Below are 17,752 nucleotides of genomic sequence, written 5' to 3' on the forward strand. Positions count from 1 at the left end.
GGTTTATGTTTGGAGTTTGAAGTGCTGGGTTTTTTCACTGTTTTACAAGAGAGCGCATAATGAGCTGAGTTATTTTATTTTTATTTTTTTTATATAGCAAGTAAAGCTAGCAAGTACTATTTACATAGTTGAGAGTGTTAATGTAGGTCTAAATTATAACCACTGAGCTCAGAGTTAACAGCTGAATTCAAAGAAAGCGTGTGTTCTTTCATACCATCATTACCATGCATCAGGAATTACTCCACATCAGATAAAGCTATGATTGTACAACTGGATGTCACACCTCACTAGTGCTTATTAGCTCACTGGCATAGCTGATTTACACAACTTGCTTGTTTACCCAACTGTCCAGCATGCCCAGCTCATCAGGACACATCCTTTCATATTGCCAAAACCTGGAAAATTATACACACCTAATTGTGCACTCGATTGAATTGCTCATCTACTAGTCCCTCACATCAGGTTGTTTTATGCTTTCTGTAATTTGCTTTTAAAGTAAGGTTGTCTCATGACTGTACAGAGTATCTCAAACCTCGTGTGGGTGTATGTAGTTCTGATTAAGAAACAATTGTCTACTGCAAAACTTAAAAAGAATATTGTTGAATTTTAGAAGGTCTTCCAAAGGCCACATGCTGTTTACTTTCAGTTTGTACAAGGCTTAATAAAGATTTTGTGACTCACTTATTCCAATTGAAGTCAACATTTACATTTTATAACTGTTTGACATACTGTGTTGTATTTGTGAATTCATGATAGCATGCTGTCAAGGAAGATGCAGTTCTGTTATTTGAGCATTAAATTTCTCAGAGGCTGCAGCTGTTTCCCCCTCCAGATTTAAGTTTAAAATAAAATTACCAAAGTGATGCACATTCACTGTGAAAAACTTTTAAATATTGTACAAATACATAAAGAAAAATGAATGACTGCCCCTATCTCTCACCAATTCCATTTTCTTTTGGTAACCACTGTTAATCACATTTATTGTGCATTATTCTCAGGCTATAGTTGTTTATCATGCATTTTCTCAGTAACTAGAATATATCTTGAAAGTTTATAGAATACATTTTTCTTTGAGAGGCAAAAGTATGGGTTGCTGTCATACATGCCAAGATCTAATTTGTTACTCCCTTTGTGAATCATAGATTTTTGTTTTTTTATCAAAGTACCCATTGGAAATGAGTTATTTATAGCATGACTTTGTGGAAAATACTTCCTATTAACACTTAATCGTGATAATAAGCAGTCAATATTTTGTGGGTCTCATACCACAGGGGAAATTTTATTTCATTAGTTGTCTAGTCTTTACCCTTTGAGTGTGATATGAGTCCATATTAAGTTTGATTATTTATGGAGGAAAAAGCCAATTTTATTTATTTATTTATTTATTTACGTTTGTGGTTTTTTTCTTTTTTAATTAGGGGAGAGGTAATTAGGTTGGTTTATTTTTTAATGGAGGTACTGGGGATTGAACCCAGGACCTCGTGCATGCTAAGCACACACCCTACCACTGAGCTATGCCCTCCCCACTTAATTTTGTTTTTATTTCTATAAGAGGGTCACTATTTAAATTAAAAATGTAAACGTGGATCTGGCTGTTTCTGGAAGAGTTGATCATTATTCAAACTCTAAGAATTTTCTCAACACTGCATTGAGGATAAGATGGTTATTGCATAGATCACAACAGCAGGATGTATAATAAATATTTACCGAAATGAATTTAAACCAGCAGACATTGTTAAAGATCTGAAGAATCAACATATTGAAAAGCCAGAATACCATCCCATAAATAGAATGCTTTTGTTTCACCTCCTTTCATTAAATACTAACTTTAAAAGCGATTCTAATTTTGATTTTTGTTATTTTGCTATTTTTTATAACTAAATTTAGATATTTAGGACTTCTTGCTACAACTTAACAGTACATTTGATTAAGATGCACTCTGATAAAAATGAATTTTGTACTGTTAGGTGATACTGTTAATATTTTTCCCTTAGGTCTCAGAAATAGAAAATCAATGTGAGGAGCCAATAATAAATGCAGTCTTCAAAATAATTCTTGTTATTGGAAATTATCTCATCACTCAAAAGTTATGAATATATGCCGTGTTGTTAGGTACAAAGACTCCGTGCACTTCTGTTGAGAACTGTTTTTACTTGCTTTTCCTTTGGTCTTCCTCATCTCAGGAAATGACATCACAGTCCATCCAGGGTCACCTAGGGTTCACTCTAGATCTTTTTCTTCATACTACACTTTTGGTCCATTATCAAATCTTGTCCTTTTTATTTCTGAAATCTTGCTCAGTTCTACTTACTTTTGCCTAATACTTCTGTTCAATCACTTGTATTGAGTTCACTGCAATGGACTGCATTGGATTTGGTCTCTAGCCTCCTACATTTGCCCCTGTCTGTGCTGACAGTGTCTGTGCCGATTGATTTTCAAAAATTGCCATCACGGTGAATTATTCCCATGCTCTTTCAAACTCTACTTGAGCTTTTCGTTTCAAATTTCTTACCATAGCCTGTAATACCTATATTATCTGGCTTTCTTTACGTACCTTGATTTTGCCAAACTCATTCCTACAATGGGATCTTGGCACTGGCTTCTCTTTTCTTTTCCCAGTTTTATGCATGGCTGGTTCCCTCTTGTCATTCAAGTCTCCAGTTGAATGTGACCACTTTGAGAGAGGCCTCTGTATCCTGTTTTTTTTTGTTATGTAATTGGTAGCAGTTAGCATAATAAACACACTGTTCTGTGTATTGCCTTTTTCACTAATATATTTTTGAGATTTAAGATTATTCCATATTAGCATCTAATGAGCTTTCTAATTCCTTTCTTCTAGTATTTAAACTATTCCGTTGAATGAATGTCCTGTAATTTATTTAACCAGTCTCATATTGATGAACATTTAGTTTGTTTTGATCTTTTGCTTTTATACACAGCACTGCAGTTATTGACCTTGTATGTGTACCATTTTTTTGATATGGGAAAATAAATTGGTAGAATAAATTTATAGAAGTAAATGTACAAGATTAAAGTCTATGTGTTGTCTCTAATTTTTTACATATTGCTTAATTTTATAATTTGTATTTTAAATGTCCTCTTTTAATACTTTCATCTGAGAGTTAGCATTCATCTTACTCTTTTCCAAAAAGGATGAAAGGTGGCTTACCTTAAAATAACAATATGAGGAGTGAGTGTATAGTGCAAGTGGTAGAGTGCATGCTTAGCATGTGTGAAGTCCTGGGTTCAATCCCTAGTACCTCCTCTAAGAGTAAATAAATAAATAAACCTAATTACCCCCCACCAAAAGAACCCCAATATATATGTTGAAGTTATGTTAATTCTAATTGGCCCCTAATATTGAGTTCTTTCTTCCCATTAGTATCAAATTCCCACATTCCTGCCCTCATCAGCCCCCTCTCTACTCCCAGCAGTTATCCAGGCACCTGGTTACTCAGGTGGAGATGACATTTCTCAGTTTTCCTGTACAGCTAATTTGTGACCATGTGACTAAACATGAGCAAAAGCAATTGGTGCAATTCTGAGTTGTCTTCTTGAAAACAAAGCCACTTGTCCGGAACTTACTCTCTCTTTATGTGGGTTAAAACGGGGATGTAGCATGACCCAGCTTACCATGCAGATGCGGATAATGACCTGGGGGTGGTGGAGCAACAGATGGAGAGATGTGAATCTCTGAATGACCTTAGGGAGCAGAGTGGCCTGCCAGCTTGCCCTGCTTTTTCTTCTGGGCTGTAATATGAGACAGAAACTTTTATCTTATTTGAGCTGATGTGTATTTGATCTTTTTGAAAGAGCCTAGACTGTACCCTAACTGATACAGAAATGTAACATAGAAATAGATGAGAAAGACTAGACACAGAAAACACTAGAATATCCAAATGTATATTTTAGGTCTTTGGTTATTACTGGCTTAGCTGGAGCTGGGTGACTCAGTGTATTAGCAGTAGAAAAAGGAAAGCATTTTGAGCATATTGATCTATCTGGATGATTGGGTCTGTAGATACTTTGGTGGCTTTATAGGGTGATTATAATTTTACCACTGTTGAAATTCATAAAGTACTTCCTGTGTTTCTTCATTTCCAGTCATGCTAGTTTGTGTATATGTTTTATTTTTCTCAGTGCTGACTAGCTATAATGTCTGTTCGTTTTTACAACTTACGGTTTTCTTCAGACTTGACTAAAACAGAGCAGCATATTATCTTCCCATGTTGCAATGGCTGTATGAGACAGTGGTTCTGTTTGCTTAGTGTCTTCTGGTTCACTCAGTGCTTCTATTAGTTAAGATCAGTTTTAACTGTAAATAACTGAAAACCCCCCAAAACAGTGATTGGAAAAAAGACAAGTTATTTCTCCCTTGTGGAAGAGTCTCAGGTAGGGAGTTCAGGGTCGCTTGTGGTGTGCCATGTACTGATGTACAGTATTGAACGGATTCTGGCTCTTCCTGTCATGCTCTTCCTGTTTTTCTGCTGTTCTGGCCTCAACTTCATGGTCTAAGATGGCAGTATTTTTATACTAGGCAGCATGACAGAGGAAGGGATGAGTATGAGAGCAAAAGGTGCCTATGTGCTATCCCTTATGGATAGTTTCTGGAAGATGTCATGACACTTATGCATGTATCCCATTTGCCAATATTTAAGTCACATGGCCAGCTAGCAGCTGAAGAGGCCAGAGAGAGGCCACCTGTCAAATTAAAAATTCTTTTACCATGGAAGAAATAGAGGGTTGTAATATTTTGAAATGGAGAACAAAATTCTATGCAATGGATAGAAATTTTGTGGAGTGGAGAATATTATATATATATAATATTTTTTTTTCCTTCATCAGACTATTTCTTGGATAAAGATTTATTTGAAAACAGATTTTAAAATTGTGTTAATTATCTATCTATGGCTGCATAACAAATTTCCCCAAACTTACTGGCTTAAAACTTTTATTATCTTACAGTTTCTGTAGGTTAGGGAAACATATGTGGCTTAGCTGGGTCCTTTGGCTCTGGGTGTCTCCCAGGCTGCAGTCATTCCAAGGCTTGACAAAAATGGATCTGCTTCCTCCCTCATTCAGTTCCTTGTAGGTTATTGGATTGGATCATCAGTTCATCATGATTGGTCAGAGGCCTCTCTTGTCTCTTTGACACGTGGCCTCTCCATAGAGCGTCTCACAACATGGCAGCTTGCTTCATTAGAGGGAGAAGGAGAAAATGAGAGAGAACATGCTGGCAAGATGAAAATCATAATTTTTTGTAAACTAATCATGAGAGTGATGTCTCATCACTTTTGTTGATTCTGTTCATTAGAAGGAAGTTACTAGGGACAGCCCACACCCAAGAGGAGGAAATTACACCAGTGCATGAATACCAGGGAGCAGAGACCATTGAAACCACGCCAGAAGCCACTTAACACAAACATTACTTCAAAACTGAGGAAGAATCCTCCAGATATAGTAACTCTGCATCATGACATGTATGCTGGTAGAGTAGATAATATCCAAATAATCTTGGATTTTGATTTTAGTATTTGGTTACTTGAACTGCTTTCATTTTGATAGGATGCTAATAGGCATAGCCTTCCTGAAATATAGAAGTCATTCAACTCACTGAATTTAATTAGAGAAATTCTAACTATTCATTCACCATCAGTCTTCAACAGATAGAAGCTATTTGAAGGTGGGGTCTGTGAATACATCATGTGTATTGCTGTATCCCTAGCTTCTGCCTAGTGTAAAGCTGGACCAATTTAGTGCCCATGTATGCTTATTGAATGAATGTGTGAAAATGGACCTGGGAATTACAAGATACTGCTAGAAATGGGGACTTGTACTGGGCTTATTTTTCTCATTAATTTGTTGTGTGAGGACCTTACTTCATCTCCTCAGTTTTCTTTTTAGAGTGAAAGATTTCAGTGAAAATTCAGAATTCTTTCAAGTGCTTATTTTTTTATAATTTATTCATTCTTTTGATTCAGTAATTTCACTTAAAGATTGTATCTTGAATTTACAAAAATGGCCTTGAGTTGACAAAAATGATCTTATACAGGACTATTTGTCACAGCATATACCAGGAAAAATCAATAAATGTTATTCCATTATCAACAGGGAATTATTTTAATCAATTATGGAGAACAGTGCCTTTGTTAAGAATGAGGGTGTAGATTTGTTGCCATGAAAAGTTGTCCAGGATATGTGAACTGCAAAAAAAAAAAATTATAAACTGAAAAAATTTTATGAAACACTATGTATAACACCTAATTTTTTTTAAAAAATGTAGATGAAATGGATGTGTTTGACTAGTAAATGCACATATATGCATAGAGGAATTACTAGAAGTATACAACAAAATATTTAACATTGTTTTTATCCAGATATATGGTATTAACAGATTTTATGTTATGTATAATCACATTGTTGTGCAGCCAAATACAGAACTCTTTCATCTGCAAAACTGAAACTATACCCATTAAGCAACAACTCTCTATTATTCCTACCCCAGCCCCTGACAACTACCATTCTGTGTTCTGTTTCTATGAGTGTGACTGCTCTAGGTTCTTTTATGTAAGTGGAATGATACAGTATTTGTCTTTTTGTTTCTGGCTTTTTTCATTTAGCATGATGTCTTCAAGTTTTATTCATGTTGTAGCAAGTGTAAGAATTTCTTCCTTTTTAAGGCTGAATAATATTCCATTGTATGTATAAATCACATTCGGTTTATCCATTTATCTGCCAGTGGAACTTGAGTTGCTTCCATCATTTGGTTATTGTGGATAATGCTGCTATGAAGATGAGTGTACAGATATCTCTTTGAGACCTTTTAGGCATATATGTAGAAATGGAACTGCTGGATCATAATAGCTGATGATGCTATTTTCAATTTTTTAAGGAACCACCATACCATTTTCCATAGCAGCTGCACATTTTTACATCCCACTAACAATGCACCAGGGTTCCGATTCCCCCACATCCTCCCCAACACTTGTTTTCTATTTTGTTGATAATAGCCATCCTAATGTGTTTGAGGTGCTTCTGTGTTCTGTGTTATTTATATTCTAAGTGTTGCTATTACTTTTTATATTCAGAGTGAACAATAAAAATATTTTTATTTTGTAAAAATGGAATGAATTAACAACTTTGTTTTTTAGTATTTATTCTTAATATTGTTTTCTATTCCAGTAGGTACTGCATTTATTTCAGATACAGTCATAAACTGTTGGGATATTAACAGTTGATTGCTAAGTTACATTAGAAGCTTGACACTGAAGGGTATTTTGAGTTTTTGGTAAAGCACAGTGAATATCATAGTAAATATTTTAATTGTTTTTAAGCAAATGATAGAATATTTTTGATCAGCTTTTATTGAATAATTAAACTTATGTCTACCAGTGTCTTTTTAAAAACCAATTTGATTTGAGGTGTAATTTACCATAAAATTAATCTGCTTTAAGTATACAATTCAATGATTTTCAATAAATGTACTAAGTTGCGCAACTATTACCATCATTCCGTTTAGAACATTACTGTTGCTCCAGTAAGATTCCTTGTGATCAGGACTTTTCTTATAAGATTGGTTGCATAAGATTTCTTGTAACAAAGGTGTATTTATTGCTTGTCTTAAATAAATACAAATGTCTTCTATCCATTGTATCCTCCTACACCAAATATACAGTTAGTCAAATAGTGTATATTTTATTTAGGGGGCTATATAATGATACACGTAAAGTGTGTTTGAATTTGCACAACTTTTAGCAAGGAAAATCTTGCATCAGACAGAAAATTTCTTTCATGTTTATTTTAGAGAGTCTCAATTAAACATTTTTCAGCTTGACTTTAGTTTTTGATCTTTTGCAGCTGGTTTATTTTTAGCAGATCACAGTAGAAAAGATTGACAAGCAAATGAAAAGCCCTTTCAATTATTTGCTGCACGTAAATATCAAAACCTTCCTAGGCAGGTCATGCTTATAGATAATTAAAGGGAGAAAGAACCAAATAGTAGAGTTTATCATTAATAGAGTAATACATGTAGTTGTAGGCATTGGTATTTTTCTTCTAACTCACCAGAGGGCACTCTTTTCTAGTTTATTACGTTCAACTCTGATCTTTTGACATGCTATATTATACTTTGAAAAATTTAAGCGCTTTTTTGGGATCCCGGTTTGGATCAATTAGAGACTAACAGTTGTTTTCGATTGCGGCTTTTCATCAATTTTTTTTTTATTTGTGACCTGTTTTATAATAGTGTCATTGAAAAGAGTTCTACAAACACGCTTATCTTAAATGCTTTAGAAATGCTGTATCTGGCATAAAATATCTTTTCAATTTAGTCTTTTTTTTTTTTTTTGCCTAACAGCTCCATAATGTCACTGTTTCTCTTTGTTCATGTTAAGGTTTCAGATCGGGTGGAGCGACGGCTTCAGGAAATAGAAAGAGATTTGCGTACAGAAAGAGAGCTGGTGGAAAGACGTCAGGATCAGCTGGGACTTATTTCTTTGCAGCTACAGGAGGTTGGTGAAAAATACCTTCTCAGAGTGTCATTCTTGAGTTTGGATAGTTATTCAGCCATTATTAAAATGATCATAGTTCCTTAGTTGTTGCGTGTCTCAGTATAGTTCAGTTCATATGAGAAGTGCAGCATATTGGTTATAGTTCAGTGTGTGAAGATGGTGTCTGGTTTAAGCCCAGAGCCTACAGCTGTGAGTCCTTGGGCAAGTTCCTTAACTTCTCCAGGCTCATTTCCTCTGTGGAATATGGAAATAATTATAGTATTTATTTAATCAGACTGGTGCAGGGATAAATGAATTAATGCAGGTAAAGCACTTAACATAGTATCCAGCATGTGCTCAATACATGTGAACTGAAAGTATAATTATTCTGATTAATTTTCTTTGGTGTGAACTAGACCAGGGGTCAGCAAACTGTGGCCTTTGGGCTGCATCTAGCCCATTGCTGATTTTTTTAAATAAAGTTTTATTGAAACACAGCCAACCCATTCATTTTCAGTTTGCCTGTGGATGCTTTTGTGACAGAACGGCAGAGTTGAGATGTTATGAAAAAGACCATATGGCCCACAAAGCTTAAAATTAGTATTGACTGCCTGGCCTTCTATAGAAAAAATTTGCAGACCCCTGGGCTAGACTATCATCAAAGCATTTCAAAATGGAGGTCACTTACCCTTTAGGTAACATTTTTAATTTTGGAACTTCAGACTAATGAAGACGTTGAAAAATTAAACAAAGGATTTCTGCATATCCTTTACTTCAGCTTCCCCAGTATTTATATTTTACAGACTTGCTTTATTTTATATATATATATATGTTTCCATATATATGTGTATCTAAACTTTTTTGAGCTAGTTGTAAATACTTTTGAATCTAAATAATATGGTGTGTACATCCTCTTCTGTAATCACAGGAAATTAACATTGGATCAATACTATGTTTTAACCTATAGTTTTTATTCAAATTTTGTCACTTAAAGTTCTTTTCTGTTCCAGGATACAATCAATACGGGATTACATATAGCATTTGACTATCATGTCTCTTTAGTCTCCTTTAATCTGGAACAGTTTGTCAGTTGTTCTTTGTCATTTGTGATCTCAGCAACTTTCCAGAACACTGGCCAGTTATTTTGTAGAATGTCTTTCTTTTTAGGTTTGTTGATTTTTCCTCATGACTAGATTCAGGTGATAGACTTTTGACAGAAAACCCAGAGAAATGGTGTTGCATTTTTCCCAGGATATGATACCAGGAGGCATGTAATGTTGATTTGGTGAAAATGGAATGTTGATTAGGGTATTGCTTGCCAGGTTTCTCTACTGCAAAGTTACTATATTTTACCTGTTTAATAATTTATTTTATTGGGAGACTCTTTGAAACTTGAAAATAGCCTATTTCTCATAATATTTTCACCCACAAATTTTAGCATCTGTTGATGATTCTTTTGTAAAATGGTTACTGCTGTAAGTGATTCTAAACACTGATTTAAAAAATACTGTCATTTCTTCTACATTTATTAGTTGGATTCCTACTGTAAGAAAGGGCTTTATCTTTTTCTCCACCCGTTAATTTATTCATTAATATTGGTGTAGATTTGTGAATTCTCATTTTATTATATTGGTTGTGTCTTGTAACTGTCTTTATAAGAAAATTAATTTGTGAAATTACCTTTAAATGTTTCTTAGTTCTATACATAGAGTATACAAAATTAGAAACAGCAGAAAAACCGAACAATTTAAAAAGAAAAGGAATTTTTTTCTTTTACAATGTGATTTTCTCCAAAAGTGATGTTCTACAAATGCACTTATCTGTGCTTGAAGATCATTAACTCTTATAAATTGACAGATTAAAATTTTTCTTAAGTATTAGAACACATGCCAGTTGAAAATTAGAAAAAATTGCAACCCTGAAATTTTATTATGTAAGCTGATAGAAAAACCTGCTTTTGTTTTCTAAAATTCCATTTTTCCTCCATTTCACAAAAGGAAGCATACCCTTGTTAGTTGGTAATTACTTTGAAGAGGATACTTTGTTGAATAATTAGATACAGCATGTGGGTAGCCTTTTTTTTAAACCTTGATTTTTATACATTTGTTCTGAAAGCAAATTGCATCTGGTGAGCATAAGAATAGTACTGAGGAGACAATTGTTCTTTTCTGCAAGAGAAAATTAGAGAAATTTTCTGTGCTTATTTTCTACTCTCTCTGCAGAATGCACAATATTACAAAGAAAGAGGGAGAGGAAGATTGCTTCCCACCCCTATTCTTGAAGAAACCAGAGCTTGAATATTTGCATTGTAATTGTCAATTTGACTAAAAGCTTGAGCAGTGATTTGGAATTTCATCTCTGACAGTACAATAGAGGATCACCATTGATAAGAAATGTTTAATTTCATATTTTGTCACTGTAATATAAGCGGTGGCCTATATGCTTTTACAAGGTGGTTTTGGATTAAACAGTACAGTGGAAACTGGCAAGGATTAATTTAGGCTGATGCGTTTTCCTACTCCCAAGTTAAGTGGCTTAGACTGTTCTGGAAGGGTCATGTTTAAGGAGAGAAAACACTTTGCTTTCTTTTCAGTATTAAAAAATGCAGAAATATCTATACTGTATGATAATAGTAATTGGTCTATTTTGTTTCTGGCTCTGGTGAAAAATTGAATCTCTAGGTGAGTACGTAGGCCTGGACTTCCAGCTGCTATGTTTTTCTGCTTCCCTAAAAGGTGTAATTCAATGTTAGTGAACATTACGACATTCAAAAGTTGTTAAAAGATTAGGAGCAGTCATCAAAAATTCCAGGATATCAGGGATATCTAGGTATAATGTATTACAGGGAGGCAATCTGTGGTTTTGGCTAAAGCCTGCTTTTTTCTAAGTGATCTAATGAGGTTCTTAGGTGCTTGGGGCTTTATCTGTTCCCATTCAATGAAATCACAGTATTGGTCTTTGAAAATTGGTTGAGGGAAGCCACTCTTCTTTTTTTAGAGTTTTTAAAGAATTGTTCCCTCTTTTCTGTTTTTTTTTTTTTTTCTTTCCTCCTGGTCTAAGCAAGAGGGCTGTGCGCATGCTCTGGGATCCACTTCCCTTGGTGAGCCTCAACTGCTCGTGTGCTAGTGATGTCACATGAATGTCAGATTTTTTTCTTTTAACTTGGTAAGGACCTTCAAGGGCCTTCAGAACTTATGTATTGCATTTTAAACAACATTGTTTTTGTATCTTAGTAGAGGTCTCTTTAGATAGATGAATGTTTTATTAGTTGTGCAATAATATTTTTTTCATTTAGCTCTTTTTAAATATATGTCTATTTTTTAAACACCTTTATTGTGGTATGACTCCTGTACAGTAAACTACACATATTTCGGGTGTACATTTTGATGAATTTTGATAGATGTATACACCAGTGAAACCATCACCACAATCAAGATAGCTAACATTTCCATCACTCTTGAAGAGGTGCAAGTTTCGAATTCCCAATTTGTCCCTTCCCACCCCCTTTACCCTCTGGTAACCATAAGTTTGTTCTCTGTGTCTGAGTCTGTTTCTGTTTTGTAGATAAGTTCATTTGTGTCCTTTTTTTTTTGGTCCCACATAGAAGCAATATCTTATGGTATATTTCTTTCTCTTTCTGGCTTACTTCACTTAGAATGACAATTTCCAGGTCCATCCTTGTTGCTGCAAATGGCGTTATTTTATTCTTTTTTATGGCTGAGTAGTATTCTGTTGTATATATATACCACATCTTCTTTATCCAGTCATCTGTCCATGGACATTTGGGTTGTTTCCATATCTTTGCTATTGCAAATAGTGCTGCTGTGAACATTGGTGTGCATGTGTCTTTTCAAGTTCTATTTTCCTCCAGGTATATGCCCAGGAGTGGGATTGCTGGATGATATGATAAATCTATTTTTAGTTTTTTGAGGAATCTCCATACTGTCCTCCATTGATTGCACCAATTTACATTCCCACCAACAGTGTAGAAGGGTTTCTTTTTCTCTACACCCTCTCTATCGTTTATCGTTTGTGGACTTTTTAATGACGGCCATTCTGACTGGTGTGAGAGGACATCTTGATGTAGTTTTAATTTGCATTTCTCTAATAATTAGTGATATTGATCATCTTCTCCTGTGCTTTTTCTTGCCATCTGGATGTCATCTTTGGGGAGGTGTCTATTTAGGTCTTTTGCCCATTGTTTGATTGGATTGCTTGTTTTTTGATATTAAGGTATGAGCTGTTTGTGTATTTTAGAAATTAGTCCCTTGTCGGTCACATCATTTGCAAATATTTTCTCCCTTTCCATAGGTTGTTTTTTTTTGTTTTGTTTCTGGTCTCCTTTGCAGTACAAAAGCTTTTAAGTTTAATTAGGTTCCATTTGTTTATTTTTGCTTTTATTTCTGTTATTCTAGGAGCTGATTTGAAAAAAATACTGCTGTGATTTATGTCAGAGTGTACTGCCTATGTTTTCCTCTAGGAGTTTTATAGTATCTGGTTTTACATTTAGGTATTTAATCCATTTTGAGTTTATTTTTGTGTATGGTATTAGAGAATGTTCTAATTTCTTTCTTATATGTAGCTGTCCAGTTTTCCAGCACTACTCACATAGTTCTTTTAAATTTTGAATGATTATTCTAGTACTCTGAACTTTTACTAATTGAATTAAAATATTGTTAAACCTAGAACCATCATTCTTTTCCTTGTTGAACCATTGTACAAACAATCAAGTGTGTGTTTGAACATTAGGGTACATTTGTCATGTTTCACATTTCTTTTGATCAGACATTTGACAGTAAGGTAACTTTGATTAGTTAAATTTAGTGGCGTGAGGTAGGAATGGTGGGTTCTAGGGACTTGAAAGTGGTATTTAGACTCTAAGCCCAAATCAAAACTCTTCTGCAGGTTCAACATTTACATAAAATCTTAGATTAAATTTCTACCTCTTGGCTGTGGCATCTTGGGAATTGCTGACTTGTTTTTTCTCTGGCTGTTTCTTATAAAATAAATGTGACTTATTCATCTTCAGGTAAGTTACATAAAATGAAAAACATGAGATAAATGGTTTATCTGTTTTTCAGACCATTTCATAGCATAGTAAAATGCTAGCTCCCTAATCTAGCCCCACCAAGGATACTCCGTGCTTGCATATAACCTAAGGGGAATCAGGTGCTTTAAGGTTTAAAAACGTATCATGGAGAAACCCATGGGACAGGCAAGGCATGGAACCTTAATCGAAGATAGTGAAAACTAAGTGAGAAATTAAATGTAAGGTGGGAGCTCAGTGGTTTCCAGTTTGCTCTGTGGAAAAATCAGATTATGTGAGCCTCATCAATAAAATAAGGTCATATGCAGAAAAACTGATAAAAATTTCCCCAATATTTTCCTTCATCTTTTGGCATCTGTACCAATTGTGAAAAACCTAGTAAAGAAATAGCTATTCATTCCTTCCCAGAAATGTCATTGTGGCTCCAGAAATGCTGAGTAATATGGCTGCTTCAACAAATAAAAGCCTTGGGTACTGTTTTTTAATGTATTTAGTTTGGACTCATTAAGGGAGAAGCTTCCACTGAAGCCAAGAATGTTTTCCTAATGTCCTCCTAATAGCTTTAGCGTCTCCCTTCAGACTTCTGAGCCAGTTTAGAGGAGATCCTAGTCTGGCAAGTGTTGTTAATACGTCCTTGTTAACCCCTTCTCCCGCTCTTCCTTGTGAGACTCCCCTACTTGGTTTGGAGACATGGAGGCCTTTCTGAGGCTGCTGCAGTATTGACTCCCCTTCACTTACTTTTCCAAGGCTAAATTGTGAAACTTTTGCTTGGCCTTCTTGTTACCATAGTTAATGCCCTCTTTTTGTAGATATCCCTGACATTTTCTCATATTTATTTTATAATAAATATTGATACAATCCCCATTGATATTATTAGATGCCTTTTATATAATGCCCATTAAATCACCCTCACATCGACCATCTCAATAGCCTCCCTGGCCAGAAAGACCAGTGGAATTTACAAGTAAATGAGAGTTTATAAACAGAACATCAGCTCTATGGAAAGCGCAAGGAGAGCTCAGAGATGCACATTATTTTCTCAATCCTTGGGATATGAACTCTAGAATTTAGTGCACTGTAAGGTCTAGGTGACCAGGTGAGTGTAGTAGGCAGAGAGTGACACAGGCAGGGTGACAACACCAAGGCCCTCAGGGTACCTAGTGGGTGAAAGCTCTGAGTATCACACCAGGACAACCACACATGTACTACTCCGTGGGGAAATGTGTGTAGCAAGAGAAAATTCAGAAACTCCTGCTCTAGTGTTTGTTCTTCATAGAATGAATCTGTGTGTATAGGATAAATCTGGGCTTTATTTTGAGCCATACTTTTTATTCTTTTAATAAACCTTAATCCCATTGACTCTTTTTCTCCTTCTTTCGCAAAGATGGTTTTTTTCTCCTCACTATCCAGTTTCCGGTGATATATATTTTGAGTTGAGGTTTTTAAGTTTCAGATTATTACTGTTAATTACCATTTCTTGATATGTTGTCTCTTTTAATTGTAATTGTTTTGAGCATTTTTTATTTCTAGCATTTAATATAGTATGGACTTAATATTTGTTGAATGCATTGAGTGGTGACCATATTCATGCATTGTTTTGATCCAATGTTTAACTAGTTTTATTTCTCACATGGTTCTTTCCTTTTAAAATTTTAATGAAATATTTAGTATTAAAAATATTTACATATGATCTAGCAAACATATAACTAAATGTGATCCTATAATAAATGCCCATACAAACATTATCTTTTTTTAGTGCAGCTTTATTTATTTGCTTGACTCGTTTTTCTCCCTGTCTCTTCCCCTCTGTTCTCTCATCATCAATCACTACCCCTACTCCCTAAAAAAGGAACCAGTGTAAACAGCCTGAGATACATCCCTTTATATCTTTCTTTCTGCTGTTAATTATCCTGGACAGAAGTGTGTGTGTGTGTACTCTATATACACCTCTGCATATATAGATTTTTTGGGTATGTTTTTATTTTAATAAAATGAGATCCCATTATATATATATATTTCTGCATTTTGCTTTTTTTTCTCACTGGTACTTCCCAGAAATTCTTCCAGTTAGTGGATGTGGCTCCAACTTAATCTTTTATTACCATGGACAGATCTTTTATTACAGTTCAGATCATCAGAGTAGTTCTCCAGAAGGCTCTAACTTTCTGCGTTTCTTTAAGCAAAATGGTTGAAAGTGGCCCTTTTTCTCACATTCCTACTATTAGTCGTGGTTATAATTATTAATTTTTGCCAAGCTGATGGGTATAAAGTGTTAACTTATTTTTATATTTATTTGCATTCCCAATTAGTGAATTTGAGCATCTTTTCACATACTTGTTGGCAGTTTGCATTTGTGCCTGTATAGATAGCCTATTTATAACTTTTGCTCTTTTAAAAATACTGGATTATTTGAGTTTTTTTCCCCCAGGATTTTAACTTTTTTAATGGCAGAAGGAAAGAATCTCAGTTATTTCTTATATGACTAATGAGTTGCCTTTGCATCTTTTTTGAATAACTTCTTCTTTCCCCTCTGATTTAAATGCCATTTCAGTTGTATAGTTTCTTATGATACCTGTCTGGATTCTGTGTGCTTTGCTATTGATCTGTTTGTTCCTGAACTGATATCATTTTGTCTACATTATTTGTCTTTCATTATATTTTGATAAATGATAATGAAAATCTCTGGTCATGTTCCATGAAAAGTCCTGCTTGCATTTGATTGTAATTGTACTAAATATATAGATTAATTTGAAGAGAAGGTGTTTTCTAATTGTCTTCAATAATATTTTGTAATTGTCTGTATAAAGGTCTTGTACATCTTTGGTTAGACTTATTCCTAGGTAAGGAATTACTCATGATTTTTCTATTGTGAATAGGATATTTTCTTTGATTGCATCTCTAATTGGTTATTTGTAGTATATAGGAGTACAGTTGGTTTCATATGTGGCTCTTTTAGCCAACAATTTTGCTTAATGATCTTATTCTTATAATTTGTTAGTAGCTTTACTGACATATTGTCTTATGTAGATAATCATATCATTTGAAATTAAAAGCAGTTTAATCTCTTTCTTTATAATTCTTTTTGTTGTTGTTGTTGTTGTTGTTGTTGTTGTTGTTGTGGCTTTATTGCACTAGCTAGAAACTCAAATTCAGTGTTGAATATAAGCAAAGATAGCAAGAATCTTTGCTTTATTCCTGTATTTATTGAGATGCTTCTAAAGTGTAAATGTTATTATATGGTATTTGCTCCTGGTTTTGAGTGCCATTCTTTATCATATTAAGAACCTTGCCATCTGTTCCTAGATTGCCAAGAGAGGTTGATATTTTATTTCTTTATTATTATTATTATGAATAAGAAAAGGTTTAATAGTTACGCTGCTACAGACAACAGCAGTCCACACAGACAAGAGGTGCCTATGTGGGCATTGAGGGTTGGTTGTTGGGATCCTTTATATAAAGTAGGATCACAGGTGTCTGATCGGCTTGTGTGCAAGTCTCTGATTGGTTGTAGGTGAAGTAAGAGGTTTAGAGTCCATGAAGGGTGGTGGGATCTATGACTCTGATAAGGTGGGCTGAAACAAGTCAGCCAGAGCTATTGTGAGATTAGGCATTACCTGGGGCTATTAGTTTGCTGGGGAAACATGCCCAGGGAAGAATGTCAGACATCTGAGAGCCTAGGAAGGGAGTCATTGGACTCTGCAGGACGCCAGTTGGCCCAACATTCCCCACTGACAGATTGGCAGTGACATATCTTTGGAACAGGGGCGAGGGGCTCATCTTCCATATCTACTTCCTGTTAAATGGGGTGTTGCATTGTCTCTGCCAATTGTGCCAGTCTGTCTGGGTTTATGGGGCCCTGACATCCCTGCAGCCTTAAAGATGGGAGTGGAAGGAGGCCTCAGTGGCGTCCATGGGCTGCATCACCAGGATGTTGGCTTGGTTCATGGTGGCAGTCTTGATAAGAGGGATGTCTTTGTTCCTAAATTCTTGGACCTCAAAGGGAGACACTTGTTTTTGTAAGAGAGGGATGCAATACAAAAACAAGCATATACCAAGATAAATGGCTAAACCTAATAAAAACAGAGAAGAAATTTGAGGATGTCTGAAAAGAAAGACCTTTTCCCTTTAGGGATCTAGGAAAAGGCATTGGAGAACCAGTCACAGACCTGTTCAGTGACTACGATGAAGTAGTAAGCATAGGCATAAAGATGTCAAG

General features: G+C 34.9%; 1 protein-coding gene across 10 annotated transcripts in view; it reads left to right on the forward strand.

Annotated features, from left to right (window-relative positions):
• Nucleotides 1–17,752, forward strand: part of CEP128 (centrosomal protein 128) — a 357,239-nt gene that overhangs the window by 43,477 nt on the left and 296,010 nt on the right. For all 10 annotated transcript variants that reach the window (XR_012507429.1, XM_045517288.2, XM_074365179.1 and 7 more), the window contains one exon: nucleotides 8,394–8,510. Coding sequence is in view for 9 of the 10 variants with exons in the window: in XM_045517288.2 (XP_045373244.1) it covers nucleotides 8,394–8,510 (117 nt within the window). In the remaining variant the exon portion in view is untranslated. The remainder of the gene's footprint in view (nucleotides 1–8,393; nucleotides 8,511–17,752) is intronic.

This window comes from Camelus bactrianus, chromosome 6, assembly GCF_048773025.1.
Source record: "Camelus bactrianus isolate YW-2024 breed Bactrian camel chromosome 6, ASM4877302v1, whole genome shotgun sequence".
NCBI classification, from domain to species: Eukaryota; Metazoa; Chordata; class Mammalia; order Artiodactyla; family Camelidae; genus Camelus; species Camelus bactrianus.